This window comes from Pieris rapae, chromosome 11 (assembly GCF_905147795.1).
Source record: "Pieris rapae chromosome 11, ilPieRapa1.1, whole genome shotgun sequence".
In the NCBI taxonomy this organism is placed as follows: Eukaryota; Metazoa; Arthropoda; class Insecta; order Lepidoptera; family Pieridae; genus Pieris; species Pieris rapae.
Window position 1 is genome coordinate 5,634,934 of NC_059519.1, and position 23,857 is coordinate 5,658,790.

Sequence of the window (23,857 nt, forward strand, 5' to 3'; positions counted from 1 at the left end):
TCCCTATTTCTATGAAATATTTAACTAAATTATTTCTTTTATCTCTTTTTGCTAATTCCAAAGCTATATTCGACCTTTCGAGTTTTCCCACATCAATCTCTTTTTCCAATTTAATTCTTGACAGGGCAGTCGAAAAGGATATGCGGGACGTCTTCCACCGCATGTCCACAAACACACTCTGCGCTCTCCTTCAGCTTGAATCTGTGCAAGTAAGCGGAAAAGCCTCCGTGTCCCGTGAGCACTTGTGTCAACGGGCTGCTGAATTGTAAGTTTCGGATGATCTTGTATGCAGCGATGGCATCCGGGAGGAACATCTTTGTTATTTTACCCGTGGGTTGCACAACTTAGGGTTGTGAATACGCGTTCTAGTCTAACACAACTACATAGGTGTATTTTAAATACAGTGTAGCCGAATGTTAAACAAAACTGCGCAGTATTTATAAGAATTCACAGAAAAGCAATATAGTCTGCGTTGCACAGTAGTTAATGTTCTATTGACATAATTTATGATTCAGTCCATCATAACAACGGTATAAATGCACCGACATCGCATAACAATGCATACCGCTAAACGAAGGAAGTCGAATAACAACAAATACTTATATTGAGGTATTAACTCACAAATCAGTATGAATGGTATCACAATTTGTTTATAACGAAACGTTGGTTTAGTTTAATATAAAAACGAAACAATTTCACCAATTAAATAAAAAGTCTTATATAATTGAGTTATTACATATCGTATATTATATGGTTCTCTCACCCTCGGTGTCGTAGGTTCGATTACCGGCAAACAATGACTCGTAAGGAGCAGAAAAGCATCCACCAAGCCCCAACGACCTCGAACCAAAAAGTCAACGGTGTGGGTCGGGTACAAAAGATTGCTCTGCCTATTAGAAATTATGAAGAAACGGATACAGAAACCTAAGGCCCAGTACTGAAATGGTTTTATTGCCATTGGTATATATGTATATAAATACATATAATTAAATATGTATTGGCATATTAAATAGCATACTTAATGCTATTGATTTACTAACACTATAATCCAAAATCAAATAGAGACTAGTTCTATAAGACTTATAGGTACTAAATACTCTATCAAACGTTTTACGCATACAAAATTAAAGGATTGTAAATACATAGTATTTAATCATATACATAATAACATATACATCGATATTTCCCGATTACACCGCGTACGTATGGTGTAACGGTGTCAAATAAACAATTTACTGGTGTTTCCTGTAGCTCATCACTATATGGGTTATCAGATAGACGTTAGGGCGTGGCTTTATGATCGGAATTCGATTACTACATTCTGTTGAATTCGTTAAGAAATTGGAATTTATACAATGCTGTCATCGTTATTAAAAGTCAAAACAGACGAGAAGGACTGGCCAGAAACTGTCTCCTTTTGTTATCACCAATGTTTTTTGTTTTCGAGACACTTCGAACTTAAGACCCAACGGTTAAAAATCCCGTTTAAACACTATTATTATATTACTGGGCCTACTTAATAAAATACGTATGCATACTGAATTTATAATCTAAAGTCGTATATTTCCCCCCTGCGTAAGTCAGCAAGTAGACTGTTTAAAAACCGAACCGGCCACGCGTCACTTCCTCACGCGACGCGGAACCCGGAACACTTTATAACGGTTTAAACGGGCTATTCCTATCCATTTGTGAACCTCCTGTTACTTCTGGGTGTGGTCAAATACTGTCTAAGTAAAACGAAGCAGTCGAGTTGACATTGTATGTCTCAGACTTAGTTTTTGAACCTTCAGAACGGAATCTAACAGGAATGACATTAAGTGAAAAGAAAAGAAACTAAAACTAAACATTACGTCACTGATAAAGAAACGATAGATTTTTCTTTAAAACTATAATTTTATTTAGTTTTATTATCATACATTTTTAAAATATTTAAGATTTTGACGATGACAATGAATTGACAAGTCCGTATTTAATATAAAAAATCAGTTATTTAGTCTATAACCTATAATTATTCGTCTTTGAACGTAAAATTCACATAAATATCAAAAAGCAATAAACATTATCATTTGGCAAAAGTCTTATCATTCATAAGCAGCCAGTATAAATATTTTTCATTTCCTTACGTAATCAGCAACAGATAACGACTACACGAATAACGACCGCATAAAATCCATGGAAATAGTTGAGTACATAGCGAAGATAATAAAGTAAATTACCAGTGATATATGCATTATTGTCTAGTAATAGTCTTTTAAAATCTTCCTATATATATAAATAAATATATTTAATAATATTTTTTATAACTTATTATTTATATAAAAATATTAATAAAATAGGCTCGTTGCCTAATAACTTATGTAAGTAACTTGAATTTTTTATATGTATATTTTGGTATCGAAGTGTAAATAAAAAAAAAAAAGATGAGTAACGCGCAGGTAACGTGTTCCATGGACTTACAAGTCACAACAAGAATGTTTCATTCGTAACACATACTATACAAAATTATACATATAAAAAAGCAGGTCAGTTAAGGCAACGGGCGGCCTTATCGCTAACAAGCGATTGCTTCCAGGCAACCCTAATATGGAACAATAAAAAAAGAAACCCAAAGTAACGTGGAGCTATAATTATAATTTAATTAGATAAAATCTAAAGAAAAAATAGTCACTGTAGCTCTACCATTAGTTTGACAAACTATAAAACTATACTAAAAAGATTTTTATGATAAATGCTTACGTTATAAGAATTTACTTTTGGAGCATTCCTCGTCTGCCTTGTAATTATGACTCTACGATAACTGTTACTTTTTATTATTAATATACATTTTTTTTTTAAATTATTTATTGTAAATAAATAAAAATAAAGCAATATTAGATTTTTGATATTTTTATTACCATATACGTTGAATGATAGCGTTCATTAGAAGAAGTTAGAACCAAACATACATTTGACAATTTTGACTTTTATTTTGTACGTCACTGACGCGTCAGTATAAAATCATAGTGCAGTGAAATTAAAACCATTGCTGACCGTTGGAAATAGGACACCGCTCGTTAATGCTTTATGAGCGAGATTTACACTGACTTTATTTCTGCACAGCTATTATACTATTTTCTGGGAAATGCTTGTTTACTTTATTCTGATATTTAACATATTGTGGGGAAAGGCATATATTTAGATCTGTTTTGCTTCCTTATGAACATAGTTAGGATAAATATTACGTAATAACGCCAACACAGTTTTATAAATACGCTTTCAACTCCTGTATGAATAACATGAGCTTAGCCAATGGTTACCATGTAAGTATACGATATTATGGCACTCGCAGGAAAGCCAATACCTTTAGACATAGCTAAGACATTTACCATTTGTTATAACAGTGATAACCATTACTAAGTTTTACATATTAGACAATTATACATCACACTATAACATCGGCATATGGGTCCTCCTTGGTCACACGAACACAGCAACGATATTTTAAAAGAACACCCATTACCGCTTCCGCCTTTACAGTACTTCCGCTATACGAAATGACATCATCAAGTATTCGGACGGGTAAGGTAAACACTTTATTGAAGTTTGCAATTATAAATAAAGCATGTAATCTTGAATTATTACTATATTATCAACGTGACCAAATGAACATTAACTGTATGATAAAGAGTTTACACACTCTATAAGTTTTTATCCTTTAGACGATTTCGAAATTAAAAAACGTTATGAAGTACAATTCTCGCGTGAAGCGACGCAGAAATCTGTTTACCACCAGGCCCCACATATTTTATTACAACTAGTGCTGCTATAGGCGTATGGATGATACGGCAATATAACCATAATATGTAATGATGTAAACAGAGTTACATAAGGCGAATTGACCTGAATGACGCACTCAGGCTTGGCGTAGCAACTGGTTTGAAAAATGTTAGACCTGCTGCTATATAATACATTTGTGCTATAAATAGTAATACATTAGATAAAGTAGTTCTTGGAAATGAACTCTTATTTTCAAAGTGCACTTTTGAAATTGGAATCAGACTCGCTTTTCGCTTTGCTAAATGCCATTGAATCGGCTATGACAATACACTTAATACTTACAATTACTGCAAATATAACTACAATCGTAGCTTCATTTATTAATAGATTATAAGTCATTAGGAATTTAATGCGCATTTCTCGTATCTTCAGATGTGATCAAAACCATGTTAACAACATAATTAAAGTCAATCAACGGTAAACAATAGATTTTATAGAGTAACAAATTACGGCAAATACAATCTAATACTAACCGAGGATCAAAGGTACTCTCAGCCCGGAAATTAGAGTTACACGCTCCATTTACGTCACTAATTACAACACGTGCCCCAGTTTAAGTCCTTTAAGTACCACCCATCTAATCTACCCGTTTCTCAACTCGACGTTTTCATTGGTGCTTGTTTTGCTTAATTCAAAATTATATTAATCGTCTATGACAGCCATTTATTAGCAAAATAAGGTTGCGAAAAAAGAAGGTTTTTATAATGAAAATTAGAATATCATAAACAGATTGGGATTTAGCGCATGTATTGTTAATACCCAAACTTAAGAGATTAAAAATTAAGAATAATAAATAGAAACAACAGAGAAACCTACGCAGGCTTCCTTTTTGCAAGGCATATATCTTGGTCCACAACTCTTCCCGTGCTACAAAACCATCAACTTGCATTTGTACATTAACAAATCGCTCGCAATATATCAATATCACAAATTAGTGGACAGGACGACACGCATATATCTTAATAAACGAGTGCTTAAGGCGCAGAGTCGGCTTTCAGACGTGGCGACGATAGATGCGCCGCAGATTCCAGCAGATGAAGTAAATATAAACATTCGCACATTCCTCTGGCACCAGACTGTGACTCGTATTAAAAAGAAAAAAGTTAATTCTCGCTGGACACATATATAAAAGTACATTACAGTAAAAGTTTTAAGATAAACCTAAGTGTTTAAAGCAATTATTCAAGATTTGATTGTTGATAGTGAATAAAACATAGATAATAAAACATTTTCGTAATGACGTTATCTATGAATGAATAGTTGACATTGTATTGGGTTATTATGGACATTGTTTCAAGCGCTAGCTAGACGTCAGGTAACGGGAAATTCAATAAAAATCTAGCGTCTGTAGGTCGAAGAGCTTGGGGAGTGGGGAATGATGCTTCCTCTTTGCTAGACAATCGCACAAGGTCGTCACTTGTTGAACGAAGGTCAAAAAGCAAAATTGCCAATTTGGGTTCGTGCTGCATATAATCATAACGAAATCGAGGTCATTTTGGAAACATAATTGGGTAATAACTCATTGAGCACATATTATAGGCAAATTATATATTGCAAGTAGAACACAAAATTCAAATATAGAGATTTTTTTAATGACGGATCTATTTTTAAATAACGTTAACATTTCTGTGCCAATGTACACACTACACGGCAATCTAAAATCTCTCCATACCAAACCATGAGCATCATTTGTCGATCTCAAACGGTGAAGTGTATTCAGTGCTTCCCAAGTGATTCGCCCGCAGCATCCTCATTACTGTAACGCATAGCTTGCTGACTCGTTGGTAACAAATGACTATACGACAGTTCATTTGCTAGTAAGATATTAAATGAAAAAGTTTCTTCATCAATTGGTAATTGTAGGAGCATCCTCAATGTAAAGTAAAGGAACTTATAGGCATACTGTAATATTGTGACATAATTACTTTATACATAAATATAAAATAATAATGATCCAGTGGTGTAACAACCACATTTGGGTATAGCCCTGGGTATGGCCCACTTGGACAAATAGATGATCAGCCTTCTGTCTGACATATGTCCACGATTTTAGACTTGAGACATACGGCATACCGGTTTCCTTACAATGTTATCATACTCGGTCCGAGCGAGTGTTATATGCCCACATAGACAGAAAGTCCATGTGAGCACGATCGAGTATCAAACCTACAACCTTACGATGAAATTCGCACTCTGAAGCCACTACGCCAAGCTGCTTTAATACTCCATTTCACTTTTCACAATACTATCAGATCAGTAATTTTAAATAAAAAGATATAAATAATAATTTAATCAATATTCTATAAATCAAGCAGTTCATAAAACGAGCATTGAGTACCGATAAACATTTAAAGTGGCTTCGACATAAATAACTGGCCGATTATCTGATGCACTTGACATATTAATACTATACTTGATTGTATTGTTTTCATGAATTCTGATTATTAAAATCAAATAACTATGCAAATAAAGTATTTTCTTTTGTAGCAACAGATTTTAAAATATTTTACTAAACCTGTTCCCAAGTCCTAGTAGCCGGGCTTGATTTAAACATATACACGAGATAACCTAAATTTACAAAGTCATGAATATATTCCTGAATAATTATATTTTAATGTAAGTTGTTCAACAGCCAACCAATTAGTAAACAAAAAAGCGTGTACAAAACTCGTGCATGTTAAGTGGTAACCTAATGTATAAATAATTATTCCAAATTTGATTTAAAATATATTAATTACATTATATGGGATATTGCCTTCATAAAAGACGGATGGATTCGTAAAGTCTTTACTGCAATAAAAATGTACAGAGAAATCTTTCATAACAGAATTTCCTATTGGCCATGTACATGGTACGAAACTTCAATATAACTTTTGATTCAATGCATTTACATGATAGGAAAAGTATTAAGTAGTACTTCGTGAAAACTGGGAATATCTCAAAAAGTAGTTTGATGTATCTGCTTAAATTAAGTCTGTGTGAAACGGATCTAAATGTTTAATCTCGGAGTGATGTCATTGATAAACAAAACATGCAAAGATTACAAGGCAACTTTATAGATATCGCTTACAAAATGTTGATAAGTGCATTCTTGGTATAACAAAATAAATTAATTTGCTCGACGGAAGCAATCCAGACATTAAGAAGAAAATATCATCCTAAAATACGAAGTTTTTACTTATAAAGTTTTTAAAAGATTTTAAGCTTACGTAACTTGCAAATTAATCAGAACAAGTAAAACAATGTTTGTATTACCAAATTCAAACCGACTCGACACTTGTTTCGCAATAGCTTAATTCGATATCGAATTTCAATTTAAAACAATCTTTATTTCCACTGCCTAAGAAGCATTACTACAACTGTTTACTCAGTAAATAAAACATGTGAATCGGACCTCTCATAATTTGAGATTGTTAAGAGCGAGAAGTCTAACTATGCCGCAATCATATGACAAGTCAATGTCGATATTTTATCACAAACTAGCTGACCTGGCGAACTTTGTTCCGCCTTAATGGCAATAAATAAGCAGTTTGGGTTTTTTTATTGGAAAATATACAAAAAAATTAAATACCTACATTAATCATTCATTATTATTTCTGTATTTTAGTACATAGGTTGCTCTTCACTTAAGTACCTTGTGATACACATTTTTTCATTTTTTGTTTTATTATCAGGCGCAAAAACAAACAACGCTGATGGTCTTCCGACCCGTGAACATGCCACGTATAATTGACCATGGGAAAAACATGAATGTTCTAGATTTAAACCACAAACTTTTAAGGATTGGCCTTGTGATTTGTTGATGGTCATGGCAAATGCAAGACGTATCGGAAATTGAAGTCTTTTAAATTCAAACGGCATATCGGTTGGGATCATCGGGATCCTCGGAATAAGAACTTCCTCACCTTTGAATTTTCCTATCATTATCGTAGCGTAAATTACATTGTTCTTCAATTTTCTAACCACCAAACGCATACCATTATGTAGTTCAGGTCATCTACATCTTTATTCTTTTTCTTCTTTTTTATCAGTAAGCAATGTAACTCTCATGTTTGTTGTCAGCTGCAGTTTCGTCACATAGCGCCATAGATTTGACGATTTGAGGCAAGCGTTTATTTCGTCGACAGCCGTAGATCTTGGAATTACTGGCAGTATTTGGCGGAAATCGCCAGACAGTAAAATCATTGCTCCTCCAAAACATCTCGATTCATTGCGTAAATCTTTTAATGTTCGGTTAAGTGCTTCCAATGCACGTTTATGCGCCATTGTGCATTCGTCCCAGATGATGATTTTCGATGCCGCTAAAACTTTGGCCATTGCTGAGTGTTTTGCAATATTACACGTTGGTTCTCCAATAGTTTGAAGATTTAACGGTAATTTTAATTCTGAATGAGCCGTACGGCATCCTTCTAACAATGTGGCTGCTATTTCAGAAGAAGCAACTGCAACCGCTATGTTGGATCTCGCCCGAACAGTTGCTAAAACTAATGACATGAGGAATGTCTTGCCAGTTCCACCAAGGGCATCTAGGAAATATAAACCACCATTTTCATCATCGTTTGCCTTCATTAAAGTATCATAAACTTCCTTTTGTTGGTATTTCAACAGGGGTACATTCGTTTGAACTACTAAATCTAATTCCTGGTGATCATATTCACGTTCCCGTTCCAATACTCGATTAAATGCGTCATTCGACAACAACAACAAATAGAAACATTCATCATTCTTTGGATGAACTGTATACATACGACAATACCGAGTTTTATAGTTCTCTTCACTGTTTATACGAATGGGCAATAGCACTATCATTATAATTAAATTGTAAATTGTAAAAATAATTAAACGTATTTATTTAATAGAAATATTTTGAATATTGATTTCTTACAAATATCAAATTGTCATATATACGTCATTACACAGCTGTCATTATACGTCAATTACATAGCTATCATTTGCGTTTTATTATTCCAAGTCTGATTCTTATTTGTTATACCACTTTTTATAGTGACTGACGTTTCATGTCAAGTCCCACGGGAACGCTGTCGAACGGGATAAAAAGTATCCTATGTCCGTCTCCTGGCTCTAAGCTACCTCCATACCAATTTTCACTCAAATCTGTTCTTTCGTTCTTGAGTTATAAGTGGTGTAACTAACACGACTTTCTTTTATATATATAGATGAGATACTCAAGTAAGTTTATCTTGCACGTTTTGAGCAATTTCGAAATGTATTTCACTAAAACTTCTACGTAGTTGTTTTCCAATAAACAAAAAAACACTATTTTACGAATTTATAGTTTCGTTAATATTGACTGCGTCGCCACATGAAAAAAGCACTATGTTACCCAATACAATATTGTCACCAACAAAAGCTCCGTCAGTGCAGTTTTTTAACTCATAAAAAGCTCACACAGCTGGGAGGCCGTTCGGAACAAATTCTTAGAAAGCAGGACATATCTTCCTCTCGCTAAACATAGAACGGAACTCCGACCCTAATCTAATTATAACCCTCGGAACCCTCTCATTAGATCTTCCAAAATAGATCACTGTACCGAGTCTTAAATATCTGAGAAATACATCGTCTAGCACACGATCAAACAAATCAAGTTTATATGAAAGTGAAAACACGATATCTCGTAAAAATAATTAATAGTTCCGCTAACCTTAAAAAATATGTCAATGTTATTGTTACACGTTTAATTAATCTCACAAATGCAAAATGTGAATTAAATAGTTACTTGCCTTAGAGTATATAGCAAAACCCCTCAAATAAAATTAATTTTAATATAGATAGAATGATGATGAATTATTTTAAACAAGATGTTTATCTAAAATCGCCACACATTATTTATTTAAATTTCTAGGTAGGAAAAGAATAGCTATAATATACAAGGGCCATTTGTAAAGGTTTACACTGAGTTTTAAAAAAGTCGGTCTTTCAATGCGCAAACGCCGCTAATTAATACATCCGCCGGCGCCTGTATTACGCCTTGGCTTACGTGAGAATGATCATATATACATATAAAGTCAACATTTTATATGGATAAATGATCATGAAACATGTACAAAGTATCAATCAATAGTAATAAATAATTATAAATACTTAAATGGCTGATAACATAATAAATACTTATTTATATATACATAGTTGGTAAAGAGGTTTAAATAACGCAAAAGTTCTAGAACAACTAAAAGCGTGTTTCAATTCACAATAAAGGTGTTATAAATGAGCCAAAAAATTAAAAATACGTATCCGTAGAGGTGGCACAGAACTCTGATTTTTGAGGCCAAAACTCTATTATGATTTTTATATACACCATAATTATATCCAAACAGGCTGTTATGCTGAATAATATAACCAGCAATGATACTAACAGTACAAGTGAATTGCCTTCATTTGTCATCGTATGATAAACGACACGTTATAGATTACACACAGTTAGCTTGCAACAAAAACATGACAGTTATCATATGTTTGCGAAACATCGAATATTGCCTGCTATGATTGATGCTTTGAATGTACTTTGAGTATTAAAAATTATCTAAATTTAAGTAAACTTGTACCTAGTAGATGATTCGTAAACTATTGCTCAATTATTATTGTGTGGTCTGTTAATAGTATATTTACTCTTCTAAATGTGTATGCTTGGAAAGGCATTTGAACATATTTATGAAATTTAGTTTAGACCAATTTGTATTAAAAAACTCGAAATTGTTTGAAACGTTACGATTACGCAGAAACCCTAATTAGTTAAATAATGTTTTGTCACGTTTTTGATAATAATAATCAAGAGCTATTAGAAGCTACAAAATACAAGTCGTCACCGCGAATGATATAGAGCGAAGCATCATCTTTTGTACAAAGATTCCTTACAATATTAAGTATATTATGTCATGAACGTACATCGCGTGAGATGTGAAGAATCGGCGCACCCGAAACGAATCCATGACTCACCGGATGAAAGTATTTCTAGATCTGTACACAACAACTATGTTTCTTACTGCATCGCGTGTTATTATTATTCAAATTATAATTCAATTAATTAAACATTAAGAGTGAACAGTCCATTCGCGAATAGACATTCAAAACCAAAATAACACCACTTAAACTTACACCTAACTTAAACCAAAATTCTCAAAATAATTCATTATAAACGCAGAAGTGTCAAATTTCAAAACAATGAACGAGTGGATAAATCTAGCATATTATCTCCACATTTGTTTCACAAAACAACGCCCTCTTATCGCTATCTTAGCCCATCCTTTATATCAATATTGCTCTGAGACTCGCCAATTACAAGCAAATACACATTTCTCAATATGTTAGTTATGTAAAACGTAGTGTCATCACTATAAATCGGTTTGATTTATTATCTAAAAATAAATTCTATAGTAAAGAGCAAAATAGTACATTTCTCGTAAGAGCTATTTCATCGGTGACTATTGTTTAAAGGTGTAACTTTACTCAATAATGCTATAAAAACATCATTCAATCAAAATGACATAATACAGGAAACGTTAACTAACATTAATTAGAATAACCAGTTCCAATTCGGACATTTATTACGTTTGCGTAATTAATTTTAGCAATTATACTGACCTTCGTTAGCTAAATGTGTCAGTAGTAAAATACAGATAAACAATGATGAAAACAGTATCTGAACGCCAGATGATTAATAGATTCGTCAAACAAAGCAAAGGTTGCTGACTGATAAAATAGTAATAGTTGTATGCAAATTTAAACAATCAAGACATATTTTCTGTATAAAATATTATGTTACTACCAGTAACCTTGATTTATAAGCTATTGACAGAAGCGTTCGTTCGTGTAAATTCGTTTTAATTTTGGAAATGACTTCACTCTTCTCCACTAAATTTCTTCTTAAAATCCCGTTTCATCTTCCATTAATATTAAAACTTCGATTCATTTTCCAGTCTGTCACAATATCTGTTCAAAATGGTTTGGAATCTTTGCCAATCATAAAGAACAAGATTTTTTATTATTTACCTGTAAATGTACTTTAATATGTGACATACCTATACTTTAATGTTCTTTTTACATGATCATGTTTAAGAGACAAGTTAATAACGCTACAATTTTTTTAATAATTCCCAATTTATCTTAGTTTTTAAAAATATCAATTTGTTGTTGACTTCCTCCGACAACCTTAATTGAGGCCATTAACGCGACGCGACTTGAATAATTTTATATATATTCTAGATTCGGTAGAACTTTTGTTAATAAGTATTTCTCTTTAAACGAAATAAAACTTACACATAAACATTTTACAGTCAAAGTCCTGCTCGTGATTATCTTAATATTGTCCCTGTACTGTGCACTGTCGATCTGTTTTAATCTGCTTATTTAGGTCACAATATGCCTGAATGATCCTTCTAACGAGGCTTTCTTAACGGAAAATCGTGACTAAGAAGGCATCCATATGTAAATTTACGCCTATAGTAACGTGTGGTCACGCGCTATTGGTATATGCAACTAATGCTGTGAAAGAGAAACTAAACTGGAACTTAATAAACAAAGTGACCTGTGATTGATTATAATTATTATTAATACAGTTTTCACTCAAATAATTGGTGGTGGAATAGTGAATTCGTTCTATACAATAAGGAGTTTTGACTTTAGCGAGTAATATGTAAAGTTATATAATATTCAATTAAGTTACAAGAATACGCCAGGAAGTTATGAATGAAACCTATTCTCCGTACAGACTATATGAATATTTTACAAACCACAGTCTAGTTCCTTCTTAACAAAGCACACAGAAATTAAACGACTTTTGCTACCAATGTGAATAATTCGTGTCGTATCACAAAAACATCGGCTTTATTGCTCCCCCTCAATTGAATTTTATACTCAAGCGCATTTTTAAATTTGCATCACAATGTTCTTTGACCAAACAATTTGTCATGAAAAAATATTGCAGTCTACAAAAGAATTTCAATTTAAAAATATTTCAGCAATAAGCTATCATATTTCGGGGTCAGCGTTTTAATGAGTTTGCTACGATCTACTTTTTGACAGATTCGTTTCACAGAATAATGAGCATCAATCTGGAGCGAAATAACTGCAAAGTTATTCTAAGAACTCCCGATTCGATCTAGCGTCAAAATGACTGATCAAAGCGGTTGACACTAAAATTACAAAGGTAAACGGAACGGGAGCTAACGAATCACGTTCACTAACAAAAAGCTGCGCTCGAATTAATTAATTTTGCGACAAAAATATATCAACGATGTTGCTACCCAAGCTGATTTTGACGAATGCAGTAATAATTATAAAACCAGTCAGGCAAATTCGACAACGACAATTTAATGATCTTTGCACAAAGTAGGCTTACAAAACTTTATTTATCTAGAGGATAACGATAAGAATAATCAGTAATCATTTACAAGAAATATTTGATACGTCGTCAAGGTCATAAATGATGTAACATTTCATTAAGTTTTTTAACTATTCGAGTCATAATGGTGACAAAATTTTATTGCCGCATACCCGACATACGGGCTCGACTCTAGTAACCTCTATAATTGAGCAAGATGACATCACGATAGCGAGAGACAATTTCAATTATTTCACAATATCAATGTAAACTGACCTTTCTTAGATTGCTTCTCACGCTCTTTTTCCTTTTCCCTCGCCTTCTTTTCTCTCTTCTCGCGCTCTAGCTTCTCTTTCTCTAATTTCTTCATCTCCTTCTTCATTTCCTTTTCACTTTTCTTCGATTTCGTGTCATCAATCTTCTCGGACAAAATAAATGCTCCCGTCTGGAGTTTTGTATCCACCTCCTCCTTCGGCCTCATCTTGGATCACGAGCACAAAACTCACACAAGGATAATGTAATTATAGAAACGTTATCCCGTAAAATCACTTTCGATATCGGGACGCTAGATCGCCTTGAACAGTTCTCATTCGGCACAAATCGGCGGCGGACTGATAGTTTATCGTTTACGTGGAGCAGCCGGCCGCGATTGGCGGAACGATATCGTAATCACTGACACCTTCGAGCGTGCGAACTGCGACTGACAGTGTACAAAGTATACGCAGCACCGACTCGAGCGAAGCCTCAGCGAGTACTGAGTGCCTGAGTACAGACTCTGATCGCCGAATTCCGCCGGTCGCTGCGCAAGCGACGCGTGCGAGCGTCAAACTTCTATAAATAAAGCTACTTCCTACATTTTATGGAATCAGAAGACGATTTATGGCCATTGAACCCTGGAACTTTTCGCACCGATATGACTAAGCTCAGTTTCACATTCGCGGCATTACTTTTATTTACATTCGATGCCAAGGTCAAGCCGTGGCCAACATATTAGCAAATGTTTATTATTCAAGTTTAATTGGTTTTCATCAGAAAATAACGTTAAACTTCAGACACTTGAGAACACTTGCAGTTTTATATAAAAATCGGTATGCAACCCAATGTTGAAATAAAACAAAAAGTTGTTTTGGAAAGTTGAGCGGTTACTTCACACAAAAAGAAAAACATGACCGGGCCCAGCCTGGGAAGCAACCTTCGAGAGTCGAGACGACATTACGATTGAACAATACACAGTAAACTTTTATGGGCTCAGTAACAAATTGGCAATCGACTTATGTAAACAAACCTATTTTCGATATAATAAAATATAAAAATAATTGGTAAATAAGTGGTTGATTCGCTTACAATTTAAAACGCACTTAAATGAGTTGTTATTGAAATATTTTTGGTTAATTAGTTTATTGCCAATTCTTCCGATCTACACCCTTGATTTGAGAACTGGCAGTAAATGTAAAATTAGAAGCATTTAATATATTTTTCTTTTTTGAGGTTCATAAGTGTACATTGTGTTATACCTATATGAAGAAATGACTTTGACTTGTACTTCAAGAGACTATAATTGAGTGAGACTTATTTTATTTTTAAGGTTATTTAATGTTTTTTGTTATATGTATTAATGTAAGTTGAAAGATTATGTATGAAGGTTAAGACTTTTGTGGATACTGTATATTTGTGTGTTGGAAATAAATCGATTTAGTATTATTAAACCAGAAAGTTTTTATCGTAAGTACTATATTGGTAAAATGTAACTTATGAATAAAAATGATACCGACATGTCGTTGGTTTGGTTGCCAGGGTTTAAATAATGAAAATAAAGATGTAGAGTTACGTGCCACCTAATTTATCTTGATAATAAATTTATTTATTTTACTACCCCACATATCTTTCAAGTATCAGTTTCATTTATCTATCTGATTATCAAACATACACATATAACATAGTGTTGTATACGCAAAATATACGTTACTATACCTAAACGCCGTCTTGCACTTTTCATCGCAATGTCAATCATTCACGATTTGAATAAAAGAGACACAAGAACTATACAAAATGTCACCGCATCAGGGAAAGATAATCTAGATTCCATTGTACCACAATTAAATAGTGCACCACTGAACAGGATTAAAAACACGCCCATTAGTCCACAAACATGGTTCAAAGTACGCAGCAAATGCGCCGTTCATGTCAAGTTTGTTCACCTAGTAGGAGAACAAGACAAAAAGCGATATTTCCCAGAGGGCAGTGGAGCATAAAGAGACTTGCGGTCAATGATAGCTGTGTCTCAAACCGTGCCTTTAATGACTAGGCGTTAGGACTTTGAACTCTACTGAAAAATATATCACGACCCGAAACAAGAATTGAATTTTATCAATTACAGTAGAAACTTTGAACAGCAATAAAAATGTGATTGAGACCTTCTTCAAAACTGAAACATCATTTAAAAGAGCAACGGAGATTTTATTGCCAATTCTTCTCATATGTTTTGAAAGTAAATGTAAATTTAGAAGTACATATAAAATTTGATTTGATTTAAAGCCCACAAATGGCATTGATCCTTTGGGTGCAACTTTAACATAGTATGTAACTAAGTAGGAACTTACCAAAGTTTCTTGTGAAACTGTTGTAGCTTTGTCGTAACATTAGACACATTAATAAGTAGGCAGTCTAATGTTTAATGTAGTGAAAGGAAGCTTGGAACTTAATCGATGGAGGAAATTACGAATTAGAAAGAGATTAATGCATCAATTATATATTTATGAAAGTGTGCACCATAATTCAAGTACTATACATTTTTAGGTGTAATAATAAAATAAGCCTAGTTTCAGATGGTACTAAAAATCTGTTAAATTAACAATAAATAAGTACACCAAAATTGATTACGCGGTATTAGGGTGAAAGCGTAACAATCGAACCAAAACCCCATTAATAACCCAGGAATATTCTAGATTAAACCGGTGAAACTAGTCAATGTGAATTACGTTAAGCTCTCATGACTTCCTGTTGCTACAGGAACTGCAAGGTGGATTTATTACTTAGAAATAGAAAGTCATTAAATCCATATACTTACTACATAGGTTACAATTACAAAGTATATACACTCAACTGCCTGTTTATAACAACAACTAATTTTTTTTTCTACAGTTCATTTATCAACATCTTTTTATCATAGACAAAGTGGTATGGACCACCAAAAAGTAGTGAATACATACATACTACAATTTTAGTGTACATGATTGATCTTAATATTAAATCATATTGTTTTAATTGTTACACAAGTCAACGTCAACTCCGTGGACTCACCGTATATCACCAAGTTGACGTTTCTTGGTCATCGGTGACCGGGCGTAATCTTTCATTACCATTTGCTTATTTTTCGGTAATCTGTAATCACTGGAATGCTCCAGGTTTTGCGATGAAGTAGAATTTATTACCCCCGATCAGCCCCAGTGTGCCTCCATTTCTTATGCATCTTACATCCCTTCTTAGTAAGGTCAAAATTTAATTGGTGTACAAACCTGTAACACACTCACAATCATTAAATAACTTTTTTATTGTCCCTTTCACTATTTACATGAGATTTATTTCATAAGCGATAAGGCTACCAGTTGCCCTCTTTTCCTTAGTTAAATTAATTGTACTTTAGCAAGCCGGCAACGCACTCGCGAGCCCTCTGGCACTGAGAGGGGCGTGGGCGGCGGTATCACTTAATAACAGGTGAGCCTCTTGCCCGTTTGCTCTAAAAGAAAAACTATATATTTCTGTATTCCAACGAAGTGTTAATAAATAAATAACTAATCACTTGCGTTATCGTAACATGCAAAGCCATTTCGTTCCGTCAAGTCCAATAATATACTTCAAATAATTAAAATATCTTAAAACAGGTATTAAAAAGTAAAAGCATATTTATTTCTGTATCGATAAAATAATAAGTAAGCTTTCTCATTTATGTACGTGATATTAATCAATGATCAGATAATTAAATCTCATTTCCTCTGTGTTTTATCTGTTTATAATTGTACCAATATTAATTATTTTGTGAAAGTACGTAGGTAATACAACATTCTGGTATTAATTTTAACGTGTATCGTTATTTATTTAAATTAAAAATGCTTCGTCCTGTGGTATAACCATTTACGTACATAAAAGTTGTTATGGTAACGATTTGATTAACATAACAAATAATGGTAAACAAACAATAAACTCCAAAATACTTCACTATTAAATATTTATATCATGAAGGATACTAGCAAACTGGCAAAACTTAGTCAAACTCATAATAAAGATATAGAGTCGCAATTTATAAACAAAACACTCTCGTTTTCTTCCTTCTTCGGAAATAGCCATTTAAATATCTAAAATACTAAACTATCATAAACTAAAATGCTACGCTTTAGAAAATCAAGCAGGTAAACCTTAAGTTATTTTTAAATCATCATATGTTAACCTTAAAACACTTGAAAAGCCAGTAAGCAAATATATTTATTATTAAAAGCTTCAGTAAGGTGAAAGATCTCAGCAAACAGGTGCTAAGAACCATTTACTTTACAAAGGTGTCACAATTTTCGCAAAGCAACATCATAAGCGCCTGTTCATAATAGAACTTACTCATGTCACAACTTTATTTTTGGAAAATTTATACCATTTATGAGTACGCATAGTTGATACTAATAATCCAAGTATATTTGAGAAAATAAAAACATTTAGTGTCACAATTCCATTTAGAATTATTGACTTATAAACTGCATATGTAATTGCAATACTGAAAGTTTGCGACATAACTATGTATGTAGTTAAATTTATCTTTGTCTATCTTGGGTCGAAAAGCAAGACATGAACGTGAAAATTGTTTACCGTTCGGGAGTCATAATTTCTGAATAACATAACAACATACGACAATAACAACTGTCATATCTCTCATGGAACAAAGGATTTCTTTAGCACATCTCGCTAATTTTTCGTATTAGTATTAGGTGAGGACAGGTTATTTAAATAATTAAAGTTCATAGTATTGTCTTTTATTAAAATAACTTTTACACATTTAAAGATAACACTTTTTTAGCGGATTGATGCTTTGTATTATTGTAAACTTATAATTATTTAAACATAATTTTAAATTTATCCGATGTTTCGCGTGCTTTACAGCGTGCGTGGTCACGGTCACTGAAGACAAAAGAAACTCAAACAATAATACATAGTTTTAATCCGTTAAAAAAGTGTTTTCTATAAATGTGTAAAAGTTATTTTAATAAAAGACAATACTATGAACTTCGTCACTGATCAAATAATATATTAAACAGATCTCATTACAAAGATCCATATTATATTACAAATATAGAAAAATCGAAGGTATGAGCACACTCTTATAACCTCTCAGACATTGTTTAAAGACGAACCCTTCTTGACACATGCGTCAAGTCCCACGGTTTATTTGCAAGTCAAATAACTTCAGTGCACTGTCAATAAATACAATACAGATGCACAACGTTCGCTAGCGACACGACCCGTATTTGCACTGGAATTTTAGAGATACGAAACTCAAACAATTAAGGTTTAGCTCTCAATCGATTAGCACCAAATGCATTAAAAAAACGTGCAACCGTGATAAGTAGGTTTAGATTATATATGTAATTGTAGATTTTGCCTAGTTTAACCTATTATTTCGTACTTCCGGTTCGCCCTCTTGCACCGTGGACTGACTTAAAGAAGTTGGTTGGGGGAGTTTTTTTTCAAGATAGTCAGATCGAGCCAGTTGGAGGATGGACTCAGAAAGAAAGATGGATGGAGAAAGAAAGAAGAGTCCTTGAAAACAATATAACTTTATTAAGTTTTGTAAATAATGTATTCAATAAATAAATCAGGCTTTATTATTATACATACACGGTACAAAATAGTTTAAATATTTGTTTCATTATATTGTGCTGGAAATAAAATGGTTACTTCTCATTTATTTATTCTAAAACATAAAAAAATATCGAGTATACGTATATTTATGACATTTTTTTTTAAACGTCTAAACATTGAGATTGTTAATTACAGATTACTGATGAAAGAAATTGGATTTAAATAACAAACAATTTACATCAATATGTTGTTTTTAATTTGTGCTGACTCTACACTAAATAATTACAAATTTATGTTTAGTTTTAATTATTTAGGCGCCTGTAAGCGAGCTTTACAGTACGCATAGTTACGAATAAACAGAAGTGTTGCACGTCATTGTTGGACTATCTAATAGCGGCCCATATCACATAGGTGAAATTTATTAACGCAGAAATAGTCGGATTTTGCCCATCCTGAAAAACGAATGAAAAAAAGGCCACAGTTTCCTCCTTTATAACATATTTTGTTATAAGACGGAGCCAGGCATTTACATAAACAAAACCTAAACATAAGACCTATACGGTCACTTCCGGGAAGCACTGAACCCGGAACATTACACAATCACGCCGGATATCGCCAATGTACCAATTGGTACACGTCAATCAATAATGCGACTCATGCTTCTGCTATCTTTTACTTTGTCTTCTTTCCCACTTAGCTTTAGTTACCCAAAAAAAATATCACCAGAGATTTTCATAAACATAGGAGACTAGGAAAGCGGCAAAATAAAATGTCAGATCGCATACAGTAATTACTTTTTTCTGACGAAGACATTTTTTTATTCACTTATTTTAATACCTCTCTATTGCTGAAGGTTGGCCGTCAGATTCACACATTTTTTTACTAAGAAATAATTCTTCACTTTCACAATTTTCCTTTGCTGTACGCAAAATAATATTGATTCGCGTTTACGACGACGGATGGTCAAAGAAGTGATATTTTAATCTAGGCTGAAATCTATTTATATCTATAATATAACTATAAATAACTGTACGGGATATATTTTCATACATATTACAAGTGATATCACGCTTTGCTAAAGATTTATTACAATCAGTAGATTGGTCAAGGGCAAGGTTGGTATCACTTGTTGTTTATTTACATAAACGCAAATTGAAAATAAAAAGTACATATATCTTACTTACAATATTTGAAAGTATTTTTCTTTATATATGTCTCATTCCATAGTAGCTCTATCGCCCATATAATTCATTCAAAGTATCATGAATGCCACACGAATATAAATGAATCGTGTTGTAAATGCAATTAATAAGAAACACCACGATAAGCGATAGTGTTATCATTATGACCTTGTTCTAAAGTTTACACTTTAGTAAGGTAAGGTGGAATGCAAATTAAAAAAAAAACGCAACCAATATACATGTAAAATTATAAGTGTAAATCAATCAAATGTCAAAATCAATAAATCTTATACATACACGTACGATAAGTATCAAAAAAATTAATGAAATGAAAAAATGTTTAACACGTTCATTTACTTGTAAATAAGATAAGAGTCAAAACATTTAATAACTGTCAGAGGATTTAAAACCATTTTAACAAACTAATGTTAGGTGTGTATATTCTAAAGTTAAATAGTGTTGGCCTAGTGGCTTCAGCGTGCGACTCTCATACCTGAGTTCGTAAGTTCGATCCCCGGCTGTGGACCAATGGACTTTCTTTCTATGTGCGCATTTAACATTTGCTCGAACGGTGAAGGAGAACAGCGTGAGGAAACCGACTAAGAGAGACCCAAAAATCGACGACGTGTGTCAGGCACTGGAGGCTGATCACCTACTTGTCTATTAGATTTAAAAAAAAATAGCATGAAACAGATTGGAAAATCTGAGGACAAGACCTAAAGAGGTTGTAGCGCCACTGATTTTTTTTGTATATGCTAAACAAATTAGTAATCTTAATATATATATTTCTTGTGTGCGTGTGTATGTGACTGAACTCCTCCTAAACGACTGGACCAATTTTGATGAAATTTTTTGTGTGTGTTCGTGGAGATTCGAGAATGGTTTAGATTCACAATTTTGTCCGCTGGACAATGTTTTTTTTAATTAATTAGTAGTTGTTGATTTTGGAATGTTTTACATTGGATCCGACAGACGGCGCTACCATCGCACTGTCAAATTTTAAATAATATTCGAATTTTAATTTTAGTCTGTCCCGACAGTTAGCGCTGCGATCAAATTAAAAAAAAGTTTTGTTATCATTGTAGACCATGTGCTGGATCGTTAGATATTGTCATAACATTTGAATAATAATTTTCATCAAAATGGTCCAGAATGTTTTAGCTTATTAAAAAAAGTTTGAAATTTTCAAATTAAAGACGTATAGACAGGACAACGTCTGTCGGATCCGCTAGTGTTTTAATAAATTTCGTTCTAATCATTGGACCACGAAACTTTGCCGAAGACAACAAATCGTTCATTGGTTATAAAATTATACTTAGTATATGTAGTATAATACGTATACGTATAAAATTATCTGACCCTAGTCAGTCTTTATCCTCATCGCATTAACACCATTCAACCAAGAACATCTGCAACGTAGCTAAAACAGCTGCGCTCTGACAGTACTATTATAGAATCAAATAATTAAGTGTCATTGGGTAGGGGCAAATAATCGCTTGCGACCTAATATAAAATGACATTGGCATTTTGGCTGATTGGTAAGGAAGCCAAGATTCTACCGTAGCCGAAATCACTGGATATCTGCACCAGCGGAATAAGTTGTATGTTTAATATATAAAGCCCTGGGACTTTTATCTGGTGACGACCTAACTACTTAAGGGCTCAGAGCCTTAGAGTCCTTCTTTGAGCAAAAATAGATTAGTCTCATAATATATACTACGAACTATGATATTTTAATCAAATCAAATCAAAAGTTCCAAGTGTTCTAAAATACCAAATTAATAGTATTAAAGAAATGACACAAATCCAATCAAGAAGAAAGTGACCACGTATAAATATCGGTTCAATCTTGCGATTTTATCAGCTACTGTAGTTTATTCACGCTCTAGATTAGATGACCGCGATTCGGTGACGATAATTATGAATAATAAAATAGTTCAAATACAAATACTAATATTTTGTTGTGTTTTGACGATTATTAGACAAAGATATGAATATTAAAATGTAATAAATCCCCAAACTTAATACCTTGTTTACCTATGTTTAATTAAGAGATACTTGGCAGTTTATCATACCAACAGATAATGTTAACATTAGAATGCAAACGGTCGCGAGGCTCGTGTTAAGTTAACCTGATGTTTACTCAAAATAACTTTATTATTTTACTACCAGTTAGCAAGTCAAGGGTGTAGAGCGCACGAAGAAATGTCAAGAAACTCCACTCTTTATTTAGTGATACCGCCGCCTATAACACTCTCAATGCTAGCATAGCATCTAGATTCTAGATGCCTTCTAAATTTTTACATGCCTGCGTTGCCTGCCATTGAAAAATTCATACACTCTTTTCTTTACTCAAGTCGATTTGGTTACGAAATACTTGAGTGGGCAGCTGGTTTCACATAGTGGTGGTGCGTGGCAAAAACTACCTTAAAAAGCAGTCAGTTGTGGAACGATTTTTAGTATCTTGTTTTACAATCAGTAAATGTGATAATAAAAGTCATACAAAGAGTGTATTATAAAACCTAAGACCACAAAATGCCCTAAATAAATATGTAGCAGTGTTCACACATTCGAAACACCTTCAAATTAGTGAGGCAAGACGGAAACAAAGGCACTCTTATACACAAACGACTCCCATTTAATGGTTTTAACATTCCTAGGGTCGAACGCGATGATTGAGATATACGAATTTAGTGCTTCAAACTAAAGAGGGACAGATAAAAGTGAAAGTTGGCTACTTTTAAAGGGATAGGCGCCTTGTATGTATGTCCCTTTAACTGGAATATAGATACGCATCACTTTATTCTTCTTATTTTCGTTCGTCGAGTACAACAAATTGTAAACTTGAATGTAATTGTACTTTTTACAATTTAACGACATCGTTTCCAATCCAAAAATAGCATTCTTCAATCGTCAAGAGGACCAGCATCGGCTGGACATGTAGCACTGATAAAAAGTAATATCAATTAAGTACCAATAGTATCACCTACTTCATGCGACACAAAACTTCTTAAGAGATTTCGAGTGACATGGAGCATGGCCTTAAGAGAAACCGAGCTGTCTATGGATGTATTACTTATTTTACTTTATCGTTTCGTTGGGGAGCCCAATACTAGGTCACCTTCACCCACTTACAAGGATTTGTTAAGCGTCTGACTCATCGTCAAACCGCTTCTAATACACAACAAAGCAAGTTAGAACTCATCAATATATTGTTAGGAATTTTTTTTGGATTTTAAACAGTAGTTGTATATTATATTGGATATGATTGTTGGCGATTTATTTGTAGGCTTTCAACGGGTATTAACAAAGATACAATAGTATTATTGCCATTATATCAGATGAGCAAAGAACCATTACAAGAATTACGTTGACTGTTGCTAAACAAAAAAGTTTTAGGTTTTAGATATTTAACCTTTTTTTGTTCTGGTTTCGGAAGATTTAGATATCATTTAACACTTTTCAGCTTGTAGCAGTGTTCGTGTCAAAAAGCTGTGCTTCAAGTTAGAGAAGTAAGTCTAATACACAGTAATAAACACGCTCTTACGATGAGATAAAAAAAAAAACAAAACTCGCAATTGGCCAAAGTGATGGATAATGACCCCACATTGACTGACCTCCCAGCTGTTTAATCAGTTACCAGCGAAGTTGGTTTGTCACAACACCGCGTCAATGATCGTTG

General features: G+C 33.3%; 1 protein-coding gene across 5 annotated transcripts in view; it reads right to left on the reverse strand.

Annotated features, from left to right (window-relative positions):
- The window catches only part of LOC110994136 (actin-binding LIM protein 2), a 71,799-nt gene that overhangs the window by 41,966 nt on the left and 5,976 nt on the right, over window positions 1–23,857 (reverse strand). For 4 of the 5 annotated variants that reach the window (XM_022260642.2, XM_022260643.2, XM_045630236.1 and 1 more), the window contains exon 1: window positions 13,430–13,926. The exons of the other annotated variant lie outside the window; for it this stretch is intronic. In XM_022260642.2, the coding sequence (XP_022116334.1) occupies window positions 13,430–13,634 (205 nt within the window). In that variant the 5' untranslated portion in view covers window positions 13,635–13,926. Of the gene's footprint in view, window positions 1–13,429; window positions 13,927–23,857 lie in introns of those variants that run through there. 5 annotated transcript variants of the gene reach the window in all.